At 51.6% G+C, this 17,542-nt stretch overlaps 1 protein-coding gene across 5 annotated transcripts; it reads right to left on the bottom strand.

Annotated features, from left to right (window-relative positions):
- Nucleotides 1–481: 481 nt before the first annotated feature.
- Nucleotides 482–10,656, bottom strand: Klc2 (kinesin light chain 2). Of its 5 annotated transcripts, none has more exons than XM_055610649.1 (16): nucleotides 10,392–10,656; nucleotides 9,451–9,689; nucleotides 6,681–6,911; nucleotides 6,525–6,594; nucleotides 5,640–5,862; nucleotides 4,703–4,790; nucleotides 4,504–4,605; nucleotides 4,248–4,421; nucleotides 4,025–4,124; nucleotides 3,221–3,270; nucleotides 3,047–3,114; nucleotides 2,536–2,644; nucleotides 2,286–2,444; nucleotides 2,091–2,215; nucleotides 1,866–1,923; nucleotides 482–1,476 (listed from the first exon to the last, which is right to left on the bottom strand). In XM_055610649.1, the coding sequence occupies exons 2-16, from the start codon at nucleotides 9,676–9,678 to the stop codon at nucleotides 1,360–1,362; spliced, it is 1,902 nt and encodes a 633-aa protein (XP_055466624.1). In that variant the 5' UTR covers nucleotides 9,679–9,689; nucleotides 10,392–10,656; the 3' UTR covers nucleotides 482–1,359. The 5 variants fall into 5 exon arrangements, with proteins under 5 accessions (XP_055466624.1, XP_055466627.1, XP_055466623.1 ...); XM_055610652.1 differs by having other exon boundaries at nucleotides 10,409–10,656; XM_055610648.1 differs by having other exon boundaries at nucleotides 9,451–9,725; nucleotides 10,392–10,655.
- Between the last annotated feature and the right edge of the window lie 6,886 nt (nucleotides 10,657–17,542).

Here is a 17,542-nt window from a genome sequence, read left to right as displayed (position 1 = left end):
CTTTGAACCGACGAGCTGCAAAATCTTGGTTGGGCCACCCATCCGAGGGTGCAGGCTCATGTTTAGCGCTGGGATAAGTATGGTTCAACTCTGAGATGGGCAGCCACTTTTACCCTCTTGGCTCATTTTGAAAACAAAATAAGGTGTGAGCTATTTGGAACCAGAAAAACTTGACTTACTCAGCGTTCTTCGTGGGATGGGCAAGTCTCAGGACTATGTCATCACTAGTTTTACATATATGAAAAAGTCTCGAGAAACTCTTTCAGTCCAAGAACATAGAATTCACCAAAGACTTGGAATTGTCTAGAACCTCATAAGGGCACGATTTAGGAACAACCCTAAATTTGTAGCAGCTCCTCCCCGCCCCCCAAAAAAAGTGAGGGTAAAGGAAGTATTAGTTCCAGCACTTCCCCAGCCTCTCCTGATTCCACTCCACCCTAAGGATGCTCAGGGCCTTTGGCACTCCTCAAAACAAGCCTGGTTCAGATTCAAATAGTCTTTATTTCTACAGCAACATCTGAAAATAGAGTGACTGCCTCACACAACAAATGGGGTAGCCCCTCCTGCGTGTGTGTGTGTGTGTGTGTGTGTGTGTGTGTGTGTGTGTAGGGGACATCAGAAGCAAAGGCAGGGGAGGCGTGGCAGGATGGCTCAACGGGCTGTGCCCAGGGCGGGGTCAGGCCATGCCTGGGCGGGACTGAGTGGAAAGGACAGTGCATTAAGTCCCGGAGGCAGCACAGAGCCCAGCGGTGTGGGTATCTGGGCATTTGCATGGTGGAGTGGAGCAAATCCCTCCATGACCAGGATGGCGAGGAGGTCCAGGGACCCCTTTCGGGAGGCTCTGCTCCCATAACTTGGAGCTTGGGAGATACCACCACTCGGAACGGGGTGATTTAAGGCCTGGGCGGTACCACTGGAGAAGGGAGAGGCAGGTGGCGGCCAGGGAATACCGTGGACTGGGGGAGGAGGGCTGAGAGGATGACACGGCCAATAACTTATTTCTCTATATACAGAAGCAACGGCCGGGAGTTGAAGGGCAAAGGTATTGAGGGACAGTAAGAACTTAGTGTTCTTGGCTTTGGGGGCAGGGTAGGCAGGCCACCACTCCCACAGACCCTGAACACAGGGAATAGAGGCCCCCTGCTGGAAGAAATAAATAAGGAGCAGAGCTAGAGCTGGCAGGCCACACCTCCAGGGCCCGTGGCTGAGATGACAAGGGAGGAAGTTACCCTGAGATTGAACAGAAAAGACAGGGGTCCTGTGGGAGGGGCAGGCAGGACAAGCAGCAGGCCCATGCACAGGGCTGGGGGAAGGGGTCGTGTCAGATGGAGGCTCTGGCGACTGGCTGCTCCTTCAACTTTAGCCCACGAGGGAGCTTCTTCGGGAGAGGTCCATGGAGCTGGAGCTCAAGGTGCGGCTGTCAGAAAGACCCGTGCCTCCAGGCTGTGGGCAGAGAGCAGGTAACTTAGTTCCATGCTGCTGGGAGGGAAGAAGGGAAGGAGAACTACAGAAGCAGAAGGGATGATGCAAAGGGTCAAAGCACATTCCCCAGTGCAGATACAGCCAGTCAGAGACTGGCCAGAGTTAAAGTTTAGCTCACACCCAGCGCCTGAGAACTTCATGTTGGTACTGGCTGACTCTCTCTCTCTGCCCCAGGGCAAGGGCTATGTTCCCCTTTCCCTGCCCTTCCCCTCCAGTTGTTTCTGGCTATTCCCTCAAAGCCCAAAGCAGGCCTGGAACCAGAGCTGCTGCTGAATAAAGATTCACCAAGGAAAGCTAGGTGGGACACACACAGCCCAGAGGCCCAGAATTGTGGGGTGGAGGCCTGGGTCTAGCCTGCCTAGCGTCAGGTGCTCCACTCTTACCTGAGCTGTCTCTTCCACACTCTTGTTAAGGAAGTTGAGAGAGCTGGCCCTCTTCATCCTGAGGGAAAAGGAGGGCCAGGATGTTCACAGTGGAACAGTAAAGGGACACCAGGTTGGGTCTGGGGATGGAGCGCATAATAAAACAATTTGGTGGTGGTGTTTCCTAAGAGGAAAGGGAAGTCACTTGGGAGCCAACAGAATATGATCAAGGGGTCAGAAGCTCACCTAGAATTAGGGGGCTCCTGTGGGCCACCTCCCTGCAGCTTCCTCACCAGCATCTCACTGCTGCGTCTCAGGGCATCCCGGAGCTTCCCAAAGGAGCCACTGCGCCGCAAAGAGCCACTGCCATCCTGTGGGAGAGAGTGTCTTTAAACCCTACCTTCTCTGTAGTCTTATAACCTAGCTCACCCCCACACTCACCCCACTCCATTCAGCTGCAGGCCCTGACTCCTCCAGGTCAGCCTCAGACCGGGCCCCAGCACCCCCGGCCACATCTCTGCTGCCATGGCGGTCTCCTCGTCCACCACTACCATCTTTTAGCAGTTCTACCACCTTGGTCTGGCTGGCAGGATCCAGGCCCTGAAAGGAGGCAAGAAGCATCAGACCCTGACAGAAGCACACACAAGGCCTCATAGTTCCCTGTTCAGCCTCTTCCACTGTGGAGCCCTACCTGTTTGCGACTGCGGCTGGCACAGTCTTCCAGTGTGTGTGCAGCTTCCAGCTTGCCCTGGCGCCGGTATAGGGCACCCAAGCTTCGAAGAGTGGTGTTGACCGTGGGACTGTGGGTAGATAGCAGGGAAGTCTCAATGCTTTATCTGGCACGAACCAACCTGGGGCCTCTGGGGACCAAACAGGCCATCCAGAATCTGGCCTTTCCTATTTGTCTGGCCCTATGGTAGACCCACTGGTCTCTCCCGTCCTGAAAGAACGGGAGTAGAAACCTGGCCTGGCCCTAGAGTCCTCCTAGGACACTGCAACCAGGATCAGAAGCTGGGAGACCCAGGAGTGAGTGGACCAAGCTGTCCCAGTACAAAGTCTTCTTGGGTTAGGGCCTTGAGACATGAGCTAGCAGAAGAGAGGTGTCTTGGGTGAAAGGACAGTGTGAGGGTGGGGTCTTACTGACCAAGGGTGCTATTTCCTTGTATTCACTCCACCCCTAGCCCAGACCTATGAGGCCTCACCTGTCAACTTTACAGGCTTTGTACCAGCTGCCATATTCCCCGTAGGGGGCGTTGTCCCGACGCTTATCCTGAGGGAAGGACCAGTCAGTTGAGAGATGGGAGTAAGCTCTCAGCTCCATACACCCCAGCCTCATGCCCTCCCCACACTTGCAAACTGCCCACGCTGCTGCTTACCTTGCTCTCCTCACGTTCCTCTGCATGCATCCAGATGGGCTTGTTCTCGCCTAGGAGGAAATAGGTGACTGTCACTTGCCTGCTATATAGGTCTCTCCAACTGGGCTGGACTCAGGACTAATGTCTAGGGAAGGCGACAGGAGTATGTAAGAAGGACTAGGATTGAGCTTTGTTGAACAGATGAACAACAAGCAAACCCAAAACATCACTGACCCTGCTCTGGACTCAGATGAACAGGCCACAGGACTGTGTCAAGTGACTACAAATAAGGTATAGAAATGTGCAGGCCCTCACACACCTTAGACCAGAGACTGCTGATAGGTCTGAATGAGGGGCCAGGCTAAGGGATGGGGATCAGGAAACAGGGGGCCAGAAGGCTTTTTCCAAGAAGGAAAGACATCTGGGCTAGCCCTCAAAGTGAACAGGAATTGTCATGTAGAGAGAGGAGGAGACTGGGTGCGGTGGCCCACATCTTAAATCCCAGCACTTAGGAGGCAGAGGCAGGCGGATCTCTGTGAGTTTGAGGCCAGCCTGGTCTACATAGTGAGTTCCTGGACAGCCAGGGCTACATAGTCAGACCCTGTCCTAAAACAAAAACAAAAAACCAAGGGGGTAGGGGGAGGAGGGAAGAAAGAAGGGAAGGAGAGACTCAGCATGGGGTTTGCCAATTTGTCTGGCTAGGGCAATGTGTGGGCTCCTGCAGGCACCATCCATAGGTGAGGCTGGGCTTCCAGCCAGACCCTAGGCAGGATGGGTGCTCCTGGCTGAGAAGGCTTGAGTAGTCCATGGCAGCCACTGACTCACCGTTGACAGAGCCAAACTCCTTCTCATGAGCACGAGTAAGGATCTCCTTGTACAGGGTCTCTGCATCCTGGTACTTGCCCTGCTTCAGGTAACAGGAAGCCTGGAGGGAAAGAGATGGGTAAGCAGCACGAAGCGAGCTTAGGATGCCTTCTTCTTTTTCCTGGACATTGGCCCTCCCTCCCTGCTTCCTTCCTTTCCAGCCTCTGGCCCAGCCTCAGAGCACCAGGTTGTTCTTGGTCTTCGCCACATTGGGGTCATCGGGCCCAAGGCGTGTGGCATAGATCTCCAGGGCCCTCCGGTAGTAGTACTCCACCTCCTCAGCTTTGCCCTGGTTCTGGCACAGCAAGGCCAGGTTGCTGAGCTGCTTGGCCACATCTGGGTGAAACTTGCCGAGGACCTGGGGAAAGTCAGTGGCTGGGGTCAGAGTTGTTCAGACTCTACTCTGTCTGGCCAGCGCTTCTAGCCCTGCCTGCTCCCACCTTCTCCCGGATCTCCAGTGCGCGCTTGCACAGTGGCTCAGCCTCTTTGTACTTGCCCCGCTTGCCATAGAGAACAGCCAGATTGTTCAGGGTTGCAGCCACCTGGGTGGAGGAGAATGGAGGCGTCTTCACGCAGGGCCCTCACAACAGGCGGACTCGAGAGCTTATGAGTGTAACACTCAAGCTAATTCTTACTCACAGCGGGATGGTCCTTGCCCAGTGTCTTCTCCCGGATAGCTAGGGCATCGTTGAGCAGGTGGGCAGCATCTTTGTACTTGTTCTGGTCCCTGGGAGCAGGCAGGACATTCAGGGATGTCCTCTAGCCCGAAGCCTGCCCCCAGGGGCCCGCAGTCCCTGTAGACACTCCTCCTGAGGTCACTGATGAGTGGACACGATAGGAGTGCAGCTCAGAGCATGGGAGGCCTAGGCAGCCCTACTCTTGAGAACTCTGGGGACATTAAGCAGTTCACCACAACTAAGGACCCACCTCATACCCAGACCCCAGAGTAACACTCAACCTCAGGTGATCCCCAGTGCCTTGGCTCACTGTCACTTTCTGCCACAGAAACCGTTTCACCCATCATGGGTTCTGGGCCACCTGTTTTCCCTTGTCCTTTCCCTCTCTTCCCAAGGTTTTCTATATCCCAGGCTAACCTTGAACAAGTTGTTCAACTCCTAAGTGCTTGGGTTCCCACCACACCTGGCTTCCAGCTCACTTTTCAGAGCCAATACTCAAGCTTGGATGCCTAAAGAAGCTGTGCTGACTCCCAGTGACCCTCGTGTCTTCATGTGTCACCCTTGCTGCTGCTCACAGCCAAGGTTTTATTTTTTATTTTTTAATTTTTGTTATTTTTCAAGATGGTTTCTCTGTGTGGCCTTGGCTGTCCTGGAATTCACTCTATAGGCCAGGCTGGCCTCAAACTCACAGATCCTCTTGCTTCTGCCTCCCAAGTGCTGAGATTAAAGAGTATGTTACCACTGCCTGGCCCAAGCTTTCCTTAAAACTGTGACAGGTTTCTTTCCAGTCAGAGGCCAGCTTTCTACAGGCAGGCCCATGTTTCCGTGCTGCTCAGTTGCCCCTTGAGACATTCACATGGAAGGATGCGGGTGCGCCCACACAGCCAGAGGGCCCTTACCGATAAACCAGTGCCAGGATGTTCAGCATGGTGGCCACGTCAGGGTGGTCATGGCCTGATGTCTTCTCCAAATCCTCCAGCGCCTGCTTGCAGAGTGGTACAGCCACCTCATAGCGGCCTTGGGAAGCATACTGAATTACCAGGTTGTGGAGGGTACGGAGCCGTGCTGGGATCTCATAGCCACCGTGCTGTGCCGCCACATCCCCTCCTCCAGGGCTGGGGGCTACAAGGCCAAGGGTAGGAAGTCAGATGTGCCTTCTTCCTGAGCTAGGCTGGCATATGCTAGCTCTCTAACTTTTGCCCGTGTACCTGGACAAGTCAGCAATCTCCCTCAGCTTCTAAACTCACAGAGTAGGTTCAGTGATTGCATAGGGAGTGAGTCCCATCCCTTCACCTCATCTGCACCATTTGTGAAGCTACTGTGGCCCAGCTTAGCAAGGCCCTCTGTCTAAGCACACCAGAAAGAAACTAACTGTTGGCCTGGCATGGTGGTGCACACCTGTAATCCCAGCACTCAGGAGGCAGAGGCAGGTGGATCTCTATGAGTTCAAGGCCAGCCTGGTCTACAAAGCGAGTCCAGGACAGCCAAGGCTACACAGAGAAAACCCTGTCTTGAAAAACAAAACAAAGGAAAAAATGGGGAAACTAGCTGCTGGGCCAGGTTTAGAGCCTCCAGACCTGCTAAGCAAGCCACCTGCTCTCCACAGAGCTCAGGGAAATGAGACGGAACAAGAAGACTTGGCTTTTAAACCCTAACATGCTGGGACACTGTGATTGGAAATGAGGCAAAAAAAGAACATGGATGCCACTAATAGTCCATCTCTGTGACCTATAGGATCTTACACAGTTCCTTCTCTCAACGCAGGGCTACTTGCCCTTCTGTACCTGGGCTCTGTTCATCTTCATTGGGAAACAGGTCATCCAGGGAGTCTTTGGGGACGTCACCTTTCTCCTCCTGGAAAGGAGGAAACAAGTGTCAGAGAAGGAGGCATATCTATCAGTGGGCCTGTGGGAACTGGACGTTGGCCAGCTGGGGCTCACATTTGGGGATGCATCCTCATCCAGCTTTCGGATCTGGCTCATAAATAGCAGGTGCTGCTTTTCTTCCTCCAGCTGAGCCACCGCCTGCTCGCTGCGCTGTAGCTTCTGCTGTGTCCCTGCCAGCTCCTCACGTAACCACTGGTTCTCCTGTACCAGGCGCCGCACCTGAGCCCGCAGCTTCTGCTTCTCTGACTCCACAGCCCCCAGATGGCTTGACAGTGCCAGGATCACCTGTGCAGCCAGACGAGGGTCAGAGTCCTGGCCATCAGTTAGCCTGTGAAAGGCTAGGCCCTGACCAAGTAGTTGTCAGTCCTGAGTTCTAGCCTACCCAGGGCCACAGACTACAGTTCAGAGCGCAAATCTAACAGCAGGTCTGGAAATTTTGACTGCCAAGATCCTGCAGGATCTGAGCTCCCAGACTCCCTCTGTTTCCCTTTGCTTACATTCTACCCCTACAGTCATGAGCAATATATATCACTGCTTCCTGCCTAGGGCTAGCGCTTGGTCAAAGAAGCCTGGTAGGTGGATGAAATGCCACAGAAGACCGCATCCTAACTTCTGCTTAGGGCCCATAGCATTCTCTGCCTGATGAAGGGAAGGGAAGCAGCATGTGTCCAAAGTCCCCAAAGGGTCTGAGGACTAACCACAGGGATAGGTAAGGGATCCACTGGCCTCAGCCTCAACACCCAGCTCTTTCAATGTCTGATGCCCTTCCCAACTCTCCAGGCCCTCTATCTGTCTGTCTCAAGGCCTTGGCCTGGGGTGTATATTCCTCTCTATGCTTCATGGGCCAGGATCACTACTTCTCGTCAGCCATGCTTTTCCCCCTGCTCCATTTCCACTGTCTATGCCCTCTATGCCATTCTGTTCCCTATCCGTGAAAGCTGTACAGCAGGAGAGCGGAATTCCTGCGTACCATCTCTGTACCTACAGCTAAGGGGCTGAGGAGGTAACACATTGCTTTAACAGAAGGTTGGGGAGTCTAGGACCCTGCATTTTCTAATTTGTTTGCAAACATTTTTCATTTTGATTTTTTTTAAAGACATGTTTTCTCTGTATAGCCCTAGCCGTCCTAGAACTTGATCAGGCTGGACTCAGATTCGGAGATCCACCTGCTTTTGCCTCCTGAGTGCTGGGATTAAAGGCATGTGGTACTATGCTCAGCTTTTCAAAAACATTGTAAGAGACAGGTGTTTTCATAACAATTAGCTTAAAAAAAAGTCTCAATAGCACATGCTTTTAATCCCAGCACTCAGGAAGCAGAGGCAGATAGAGCTCTGGTGAGTTCAAGGCCAGCCTGACCTACATGAGCTCCAGGATAGCCAGGGCTATGTAGAGGGACCTGTCTCAAAAAACACAACAAAACAAACAAAAAAGTCCCTAAACAACCTGGAAGTAACATGATCGCTATTCCCCCCCCCCTTTTTTTTTGGTTTTATTTTGTTTTTCAAGACAGAGGTTTTCTTCAAGACAGCAGTGAGCTCACAGAGATCTGCCTGCCTCCGCCTCCGAAATACTAGGATTAAAGACATGGATACCATGCCTGGTTTAAGACAAGGAAACCAAGACATAAGGGCTGCCCAGGATTTCTGGACCCAGGCAGTGGCTTGGCCAAGAACCAATGAGAAAAAAAACCCTTCCCCATCCAACAGCCCACTTTATGGGGACGAAAGCAGAACTCCTAAAGAACCCAGGTTCTTTCATCCCTAAACTTGCCAAAAGCACAAACCTCTGGGAGTTGTGCTGCCCCTCCCCTCTTCATCCGAAGGTCCTGCTGAGTCTCCTTCCAGAATATCTTCAACTCGTATCTCCATGGCTACCCATCTACTTCAAACTTCCATCTCCTAATCCCTCGTTCCAAAAGTCCATCCTTGACCTACTAAGGTTAACTCTCCACAGCCCACAGACAGTTTCTAGAACCTGAGTCAGACTGTGTCCTCTGTTTGTTGGAACCCTTCAAAGGCTTCCTGATATCCTAGATATAGTCTGGCTTCTGCTTCCCACAGGCCTCTCCTGCGTCTCTCTCCCTCTTCATACGCTCTAATCATACAATTCTTCTCTCACTTTGAGTACATGACCCTTCCTACCTGCAGCTCTCTTCTAGTTGCCTCTTCCTTCAGGTCCTGAGTTAGTCATCTCAGAGAAGTCTTGTCCAACCAATAGACAAGACTCCCCACTATCAGTCATCACAAGATCTTGTCTTTGGAGCACTGATCACAATTTGTTTCAAGCAATTAGTTGAAGGTGTGTGTTTCTCTTCTCCTATTCTACTAGGGGAAAAAAAAATCTAAAAAAAATTTTTGAGGGGGCTGTAAGGTGAGACAAGGTCTTACCATGTGACCCAAACTGGCCTGGAACTTGGAACCTTCCTCAAGTGCTGGGATTACAGATACCATGCCCAGTGAGGTCTTGTCTGCCTTGTTGAACTATGCATCCTTGGTATTCGCGACTGCCTGACACACACTTAGCAAGCAATAAACTTAATGAATCAATGCAACTGAACGAGTGCATCGTGAAGGGAGGCTACCGACACATTCTGTTTTCTTCTGCCATCCAGTCTGTTAGGTAGAATGAGGCCTGGATGGTACAGTTTTGTGTGGAGGTAGGGGCGCCCACTGGGGCAGGGCTGGCATCTCCAAAATGTATTCATTTAACATTACTTATTGTCCTAACATCAGATTCCAAAAGACAGTGTTTCCTCATTGAGAGTGTTCCTACATTTCCAGGACCCTTCCAGTAATCTTCCACCTTCACCCCAACACTGACCTACCTGAGCCTCCCCAAGCCCCAGCTCGATGGCCTCCAGGGAGCGGCGCAGAAGCAGGCAGCGCTCCTGTGAGCCTGGTTCGGCCTCTCCTGCCTCATGAGAAGCCAGGGGAGCCAGCAAGGCACGGTGCTCCCCTCGCAGGGTCTCTAAACCCTGGATAACCGCCTTAGTGCCCAGCACTATCTCATCCTGGCTCAGCTTCTCCTCCCGCGGAAGCACCATCGTGGCCATGGTCCAGCCGTCTGTAGAAGAAAGGGGAGGGCAGGCAGGCGCCCGGCCTAGGGCCACCCCGCCGTCCACCCCATGTTAGGTAAACATCGGGAGGTCCCTCGATGCCTAGGTCCCCAAGGGCGCCCAGATCCCCTAGCCCTCAACCCTCACCGTGCCAGCCCTCAGCCTACAGGGGGCGCGCCAGGCTCGTCTAGCCTAGGAAGACGCAATGCGGTGTGGCTGAAGTAAGGCTGAACCCCGATTCCGCCCCAGACCACCGGCTCAGGCCTGCTTACATGGGCCAGCCTCGGGGCTTTTTTGGAACTGTCCTAATCAGGTCACAGAGCGCTAGGTCACTGAAAGGGGGGTCGTGGGAGTCCCCATGACAGAGACTACAGCCCCTCCGGGCGACTGGGTCTCAACCCCGGCAACAGCCTTCTCCTCCTTCAGGACAAGCGGAATGGTAGAGGCCCTCCCTCAGCGCAGGCCGAGCCCGGAGACCCCCTCCCCCGCCGTCCCCGCCGCCCCCGGGAGGCCGCGGTCCCGAGTTTCGGGGAACAGGTTTCTGCAGGCCGCGCCCACAAGGACCCCTCCCACAGGCTGGCCAAACGCCCGCAGACCCTCCCTGGAAAAGGCCCAACTCCCAACCCCAGACCAGGACCGCGCCCCCTCCCCGCAGGCCGGTCGGGTCCTCCCCTAGGCCGCGCCCACGATGACTCCTCCTCCAGGCGAACCTGCAGCCGCGGCTCACCGTCCGGCCCGACCGGGTCTTCTGGACCAACCGGCCCGCGCCGACCTGACCCTTCTGCCTGGGCCCGGCTCCGGCTCCAGCTCCTGTCCCGCTTCACCCGGATCCGCGACCGTGAGCTTGTCTCGCTGCCTCCATCCCGCCGGCCTTCCCAGCAGTCCCCGCGCCGCCTTAAAGGTGAAGCCGCTACCTTGGCAGCGTCGGAGGGGGCGAAACACGTTCCGGACGGCCGGCTCGCTGCCTTAAAGGGACCCCGCGGGCCTGGCCGGCTTCGGGGTGGGGCCTAAAACAGACTGGACGCAGAAGGGGCGTGGCTGGGCTCGCCCCCTTGGACCAGAGCTTCCTGGTCTGTAGACTCCTGGGCGCCCAGTGTCCCGACCAACGTGATTAAGAAACGAGAAGGCCCGACCTCCTGGGAGTCCAGAGACTGGCGGTTTGATTGAGTGCACACTGTCAATTTTTTTGGTTGATGACTTAGTGCATTAATTTAATGCTCACAAAGGCCTGTTGTGGTGGGTGCTGCTATTACCCACATCGCACACATTTGATCCCCCTCCCCAGGCTCGTTTGTATCTAGAGATGCACCTCTTCTCGGCTTCGGAGTTGCCCTTGTCTCTATAGGGAATTCTCAGCATCTAGGGTTGCTTTGTGAGGGAACAGAAGAAGGCTTCTGATTAAAAGGGTGGAGATTGGTGGAGAGAAGACCCATGCCCCTAAAGGGAACATCTGTGCGGATAGTGCTGACCAAATAATGAAGTCAAAGGAGTGTCTTTGGTCTGTGTTGGTGTCATTGGAGGCCTCAGATTAGGTGTCACCAACTCAGAAGGAAAGAATTCTGCTGGCTAGTTTTATGTCAACTTGACACAAACCGGAGTCACTGGAGAGGAGGGAACCTATCTGAGAAAATGCCTCCCTAAGATCAGGCTGCAGGAAAACCTGTAGAGCATTTTCTTAATGATTGTTGTGGGAGGGTCTATTGTAGGTGGGGCCGGAAATCAAGCTGAGTAAGCCTGGAGGAGCAAGCCAGCAAGCAGCACTCTGTCATGGCCTCTGCAACAGCTCCTGCTCAGGTTCTGCCCTGTTTGAGTTCCTGTCCTGACTTCCTTAACTGATGAACAGTGATGTGAAAGTGTAAGCCAAATAAACCCTTTTGGTGATGACGTTTCTTCACAGCAATTGTAACCCTAACGAGGACAACCTCTGTGGTCCTTAGCCTACTGGATTCTACAGTGCTCCTCCAATCTCTGCAGCACAGCACACTGACCCTGACAACATCAGCCTTTCTAATATTGATTTGCCTTCTATAATGTAAGCTGCCACCTGCTGGTTCGGACCTAAAGTAGCTCAAGATAGAGAATATGGTAGCACTTGGTAGATGCTAGTGTTAGGCCTAAGTCTTTCAGACCCCAAAGACCTCCAAGGAGCTGATTCCAGTGCAAACGTGGTGGGGTCATTGCAAGCTCAAGCTCTGGCCCTCACCATCACCAATGCAGCAGTTCTTGGGTGTGGAGTTCCAAACTCAGGGAGAGAGAGGTTTTTATTTAGGGTTACAGCAAGGTTTGGGAAATTCCAGCATAGCAGTTCTATGATTGATTGACATTTAGCAACTATTGGGTGTCTGAAGGCAACTGTCTGCCTGGAGGGCCAAACCATAATTGTTTTACTCATCCTAGTGTAAAGAACACCTGGGTAAACTTCAGGTATTCGCTGATTAGCCGTTGCTAGGGGTGATGGTTAAATATTACCAGAGGTGAATGGTAGAAGCACATTTTTTTTTTTTTTTTTTGGTGGGCTTTTCTCCTTTTTGAAACTGGAGTTTATGCCTATGTCACTTACCCTTAAGTCGGAGTTTCTTTTTCAGAAATGGGGTTACACAGCCCTCACACTAGTTTACAAAAAGGGTGGGAGGGCCCGTTACTGGAAAGGTAGCTCAGTGGTTAAGGGCATTTATTTCTCTTGCTGAGGACCTGGGTTCCATTCCCAGCACCCATGTGGCTCACAACCATCTTTACCATTCCTGGGGCATCCGATATCACCTTCTAATTTTTGCAGGCACCAGGCATCCGTGTGATACACATACATACTTGCAGGTGAAACACTCATACACTAAAAATAAGTCTGAAGGAAAAAAAAAAAAGCCAGGGGGAAATGCTTACCCTTGACCAGTCCTTTGAAACTGACATTTCACATCTGATCTGATTTTCTGTAACAAGGGGCCAGCATCACCCTCACCCAACTTCCTGGTTGACAAGTTTAGGAACTGATGGCAAATGAGCTGGTGTCCCTCCTCAGGAACAAAAGCCATACAGTAAGAACTTAAATAAGCATCTTGGGACCTAGATTTTATGTTGAATGGGGATGGACTGATGCTCAGGGAACAAGGTTCAGCATTTGGTGCCACCTTTCACAGAGAGACTGCCTTGTACTCTTAGTTTGAGTACATTCTGTGACAGGGAGCTCACTCTCTTGAGACACTCTAAATATTAGAAAGTCCTTTCACCCCACCTGAGACAGGGTCTCATGTAGTTCAGACTGGCCTCAAGTTTGATATGCAGCTAAGGGTAACCATGAACTTCTGCCGGCCATCATCTCCCATGTACTGAAATTACTAGTTTTACGGCTTGCTGGAGAGCAAACCTAAGGCTTCATGCATGCTAGGCAAGCACTTTACAGACTGAGCTACATCCCTTGCATAAAGGTTACTTTTAACACATTAAAAAAAAAAAGATTTATTGTGTCTGAGTGCTCTATCTGGATGTATACCTGCATGCCAGAAGATGGCATGAGATCACATATAGGTGGTTATGAGCTTCCATGTGGTGGCTGGGAATTGAACCTCTGGGAAGAGCAGGCAGTGCTCTTAGTTGCTGAGCCGACTCTCCAGCTCGGAGGTTGCTTTTTACTCAGATAATGCCGAAGTACCTTCCTGATGCACGCACAGCTTCTGTCTGCAGCTGCACTCAGTCTTTTCTTTATCTGGGCTGCCCCCATGTCTTTCACTAACAGCCACTGCAGTCTCCTGGCCTTCTGTCAATCCGGATGGTGGCAGCCCAGGGCCCAATGATCTAGAATGAGTGATGGGAGCTGGGGATATGTGCACCTGTACCATATCACTGGGAGCACCTGCCTAGCGTATATGAAGTCCTGGTTCAATATTCAGTTTAGCAAACTAACAAAAATATATTTCCACTTTCAAAGCCTAATGTCGGTCTAACTCCAGCAGCTGCCAGTGAAGCCTGTGGTGGGATAAGAAGCTAAGCCACCACTTCCCCTTCCTCAGGAACCCACCAGGCTCCCCTTGCTCTTGTGATGCTTCTGTTAGTGGTTTTCATTACACTTCAAAGATTATCTTGCAGGGAGTGGTGGTGCATGCCTTTAATTCCAGCTTGAGAGACTCTGTCGGATCTGTGAGTTTAAGTGGGCAACCTGGTCTATTGAGCAGGGACCATCTTTTTGTTTTGTTTTTTGTTTTTGAGACAGTTTTCTCTGTGTAGCCTTGGCTGTCCTGGAACTCACAGAGATCCAGCTGCTTTTGCCTCCCAAGCACTGGGATTAAGGCGACTGTTACTACTACCTGGCAAAGGACCCATCTTTTTACCCTGTTGTTCTCAGGCAGTAAGGCTCCCAGTGAGTGGTTCTTCACTCTTGTGTCTCTAGTCCAAATAGCTGGCCATTGAGTGTGTGAGGAAGCCAACATGGAAACAAGTGGCATGCCATTGCGAATGGAGTGGCACAAATGTGCACCCCAACAATTCACCTAAGGCAGGGTCCTCCAGAAGGAGAGAGACTGCCTTTGCTCTACACTCTTTGCTTTTGTAGGCACCTGCACTGCATGAAAAACGTCCAGGAATAAGCAAGCACTCACCCACCACCTCTGCCCCTTCCCCTTTGCTCTCTACTTAACAAAGGGGCTCATTCCTTTATGTCACCTTGTCCCAGGTAAATAAAGAACAGTGCTCACTCTTGCTTTGTGGTTCTTTTGGTTCTAGCAGAGGCTGTGGCACAGACTTTAGCGGTTTCCTTTGTGCTTCTGCTTGGGCAGCTGGCCCTGCTTCTCCTGTTTGGGGAGAGAGGGCTGGTCCTTTCCTGACTGTTCTCTTCCCTTTATCTTGCATTCAGTGCTTAACCTTGTCTGTGTTCAACCTTTTCAGCCACTTGTGCTGTTATCTGGTCTCTGAGGATTACATTGTGTTCCCTGAGGGGACCAACTGTTACTCTGTCTTGCTCTTCCCTGTGCTCCTCCACTTCCAGCTGCTGATTTCCTGCCAGGATGCTCAGTAAATGGAGAGGAAAAAAAAAGTTCAGAGAAGAGATTCAGCTTCAACTGTTTCTGTGATGCCCATCCCCAACCCTGTGGAAGTTGTTCATGCTACTTAAAAAAATTTTTTTAAGTAGGGTGTTTTGCCTGCATGTATATCTGTGCATGGAGGCTAGGAGAGGTTGTTGGGTCTTCTGGAACTGGAGTTACAGACAGTGGTGAACTGCCATGTAGGTGCTGGGAATTGAACCCAAGTCCTTTGGAAGAGCAGCCAGTGCTCTCCAGCCCCAACTTACTTGCTCACTCTTTTAATTATTTAATGTACATTGGTGTTCTGCCTGCTTGTAGGTGCCATGTGAGGGTGTCAGATTCCCTACAGCTGGAGTTACAGACAGCTGTGAGCTGCCATCTGGATGCTGGTATTTGAACTCAGGTCCTTTGGAAGAACCACCAATGCTCTTATCTGCTAAGCTATCTCTCCAGCCCCAACTATTTCTTAGTATTATTGCATTCTCTCTGCAAATCACTTCACTGTCCCTCTCCCACTGAAGTATGCTTTCTCACATTTTTTTACCCCTCTGGCAACTTTCTTCTTTTCCTTTGAAGTGGTTGGGGCACTTTCTCTGAGGGTAATGCCACTTGAAACTTGTGTGAATTCACCCTTAAGTGCTCAAGATTGGCAACTCTAGGCATTTCAAGTTGTCAGCTTTTTCTATAACTGAATTAGGTTCAAGTCCAGCCAGGACTCAGGACAGGGCTTCAGCTCCTCCCCTGGCAGCCACATGGCTAATCTGCTTGTACCTTTCCTGTGAATCCCAGTCAGGCTGGAAGGGTTCCTCCCTTGCTCCAGATAGAACACAGGGGGCTGGAGAGGTGACTCAGCATTTAGGGCCTGAAGCTGTTGCAGAGGACCCAGGCTTGGTTCCCAGCACCCACAAGGCAGCTCACAATTCTAACTCTACTTCTTTGGGCCCCGGAGGACAGATGGACAGGCAATCAAAGCACCCATACACACGAATAACAAAATAAGAGGGAATGTGGCTCAGATTCCACTGAAGTTCAAAGCCACATCTCTTTGCTAGCTGTGTAGTGTTTTAGGAAGCTCGGTTGTTTTCATCCAGTTCTTCATCTGATGACTACCTAATAACTGCCCTGTCGGTCATGAGAAGGGCTGAGGGAAATGGCAGAGAGCACCCACAGTAAGCCTTTCACGGAGCAGTCACTGTTTCTTGAATTTATTGTTACCAACACAGACAAGCTTATGATTTGACAGACCTTGTGCTAGGAAGGAGGAGGCAGGGAGAAAAAAAAATGTGAAATATAGGACAGTCTTTGTTCAGTGTTGTTGGAGAGAAAACACAGGGGATGGAGGCTAGTGGCAAATAAAAAGGGGAGCCCGAACAGAAGCAAGTTCTGAGGTAGGTGGTGCTGACAGGAGCCTGTGGTCAGGGTGGAAGGGTGTGTCCCTCTTTCCATCCCCAGCTCTCCCACACAAGGGGGAGATGCCCAGCTCTAGTCATACCCCTTTATTCAACTCTGCTCAGAATGGCATAGCATCATTCTGTATCACCTCAGTTCCAAGTCCCCTGCAGGGATGTTTTACCATCTGCTCATGTGGGGCAGGCGGCCAGGCCTGTCCTCAATCTTCTCTCCTTGAGCCCTGCCGATACCTTCTCTCTCCTCTCCCTCCCCGTCCTCCCTCCTTCTCTCAGCACCTCCGGCTCCGGAGTCTCACTATGTACCTCAGGCTGGCTTTGCACTTGTGATGTTTCCCACCCCTCAGCAGGGGGTTCCAGGTGTGGCATTAGCCCAGCATTCTAACTACTCATCCTGCTTATTCTGCAGGTTGTTCTGCAGTTGTTCTCCGTCCTTCCCTCGGTACACATCTTCAGTGTATCATTTCTCTGTGTAGCCTTGACTGTCCTGAAACTCCTGTGTAGATCTGCCTGCCTCTACCTCCCAAGGCGCCCACCACCATGGCTGGCTATACAGACAGTGTCTTAACTAGACAGACCAGGCTGTTCTCAAACTCACAAACTGCCAATCTGTCTCTCCAGTGCAGGTACTAAAGGCATGTACCACCATGCTTTGCAGTGGTGGCTGCTTTCTTCTTTTCACATAACAAGGTACATTTAATTTTATTTACAGTGTATGGGATGGATGCGTGTGTACCATGGTGCATGTGTGGTGACCAAGGGACAATTTTCAGTCGTCTGTTCTTTCCTTCCACTCAGGGATTGAATTCAAATCCGTAGGCTTGGCAATTGCCTTTACCTGCTCAGCCATATCACTGGCCCATCAGAACATCATCTCTAAAGTTGCGGCAGTACTCTTTGATCCCCCCACCCCCACCCCAAGACAGGGTTTCTCTGTGTAACAGCCCTGGCTGCCTTGGAGTTTGCTGGCCCCAAACTCTGCCTCCCAAGTGCTGGGATTAAAGGTGTGCACCACCACCACTGCCTGGCTTGTTTTTTTAAATGTAGTATTTTATTGTTTGGGAATTTCCCACAGTGCACCTCAATCACACTAGTTTTCCATTCCTCCCAAGTCCACCTGCCCATCCTTTGCTCTTTCCACAAAAAAAGAAGAAAGAAAAATAGCCAAGTCCAATTTGTGTTGCCCATATACTTTCTGGAGCATGGTCAAACTCCCAGTGGCCATCCCTAAAAGATAACTCAGTCCTTCTCCATTCTCATATCCCACCCATACCAGAAGCCATCACCATGAAGAGCTAACACTTCAGGGCCCCTATCACATTTTTTTTTTTCTTTTCCAGACAGGGTCTCTCTGTGTAGTCTGGAGCTGTCTTGAACTCACAGAGGATCCCTCTGCCTGACTCTTGAGTGCTGGGATTAAAGGCATGTGCCACACACCACCAC

This window comes from Psammomys obesus, unplaced genomic scaffold (genome assembly GCF_907164565.1).
Source record: "Psammomys obesus unplaced genomic scaffold, mPsaObe1.curated_primary_1811, whole genome shotgun sequence".
NCBI lineage: Eukaryota > Metazoa > Chordata > Mammalia > Rodentia > Muridae > Psammomys > Psammomys obesus.
The sequence above is the reverse complement of the archived record's forward strand: the minus strand, read 5'-3'. Positions and strand labels throughout refer to the sequence as shown.

What these genes read in the sequence shown, in the direction of transcription:
- Klc2 (XM_055610649.1), bottom strand. Translation starts at nt 9,678, where the DNA reads ATGGCCACGATGGTGCTTCCGCGGGAGGAGAAGCTGAGCCAGGATGAG. An exon ending in ATCCTGGCACTGGTTTATCG is followed by an intron (nt 4,791 to 5,639) that starts GTAAGGGCCCTC and finishes GCCTGCTCCCAG; the next exon opens with GGACCAGAACAAGTACAAAG. An exon ending in GGAGTTTGGCTCTGTCAACG is followed by an intron (nt 3,271 to 4,024) that starts GTGAGTCAGTGG and finishes ATTTCCTCCTAG; the next exon opens with GCGAGAACAAGCCCATCTGG.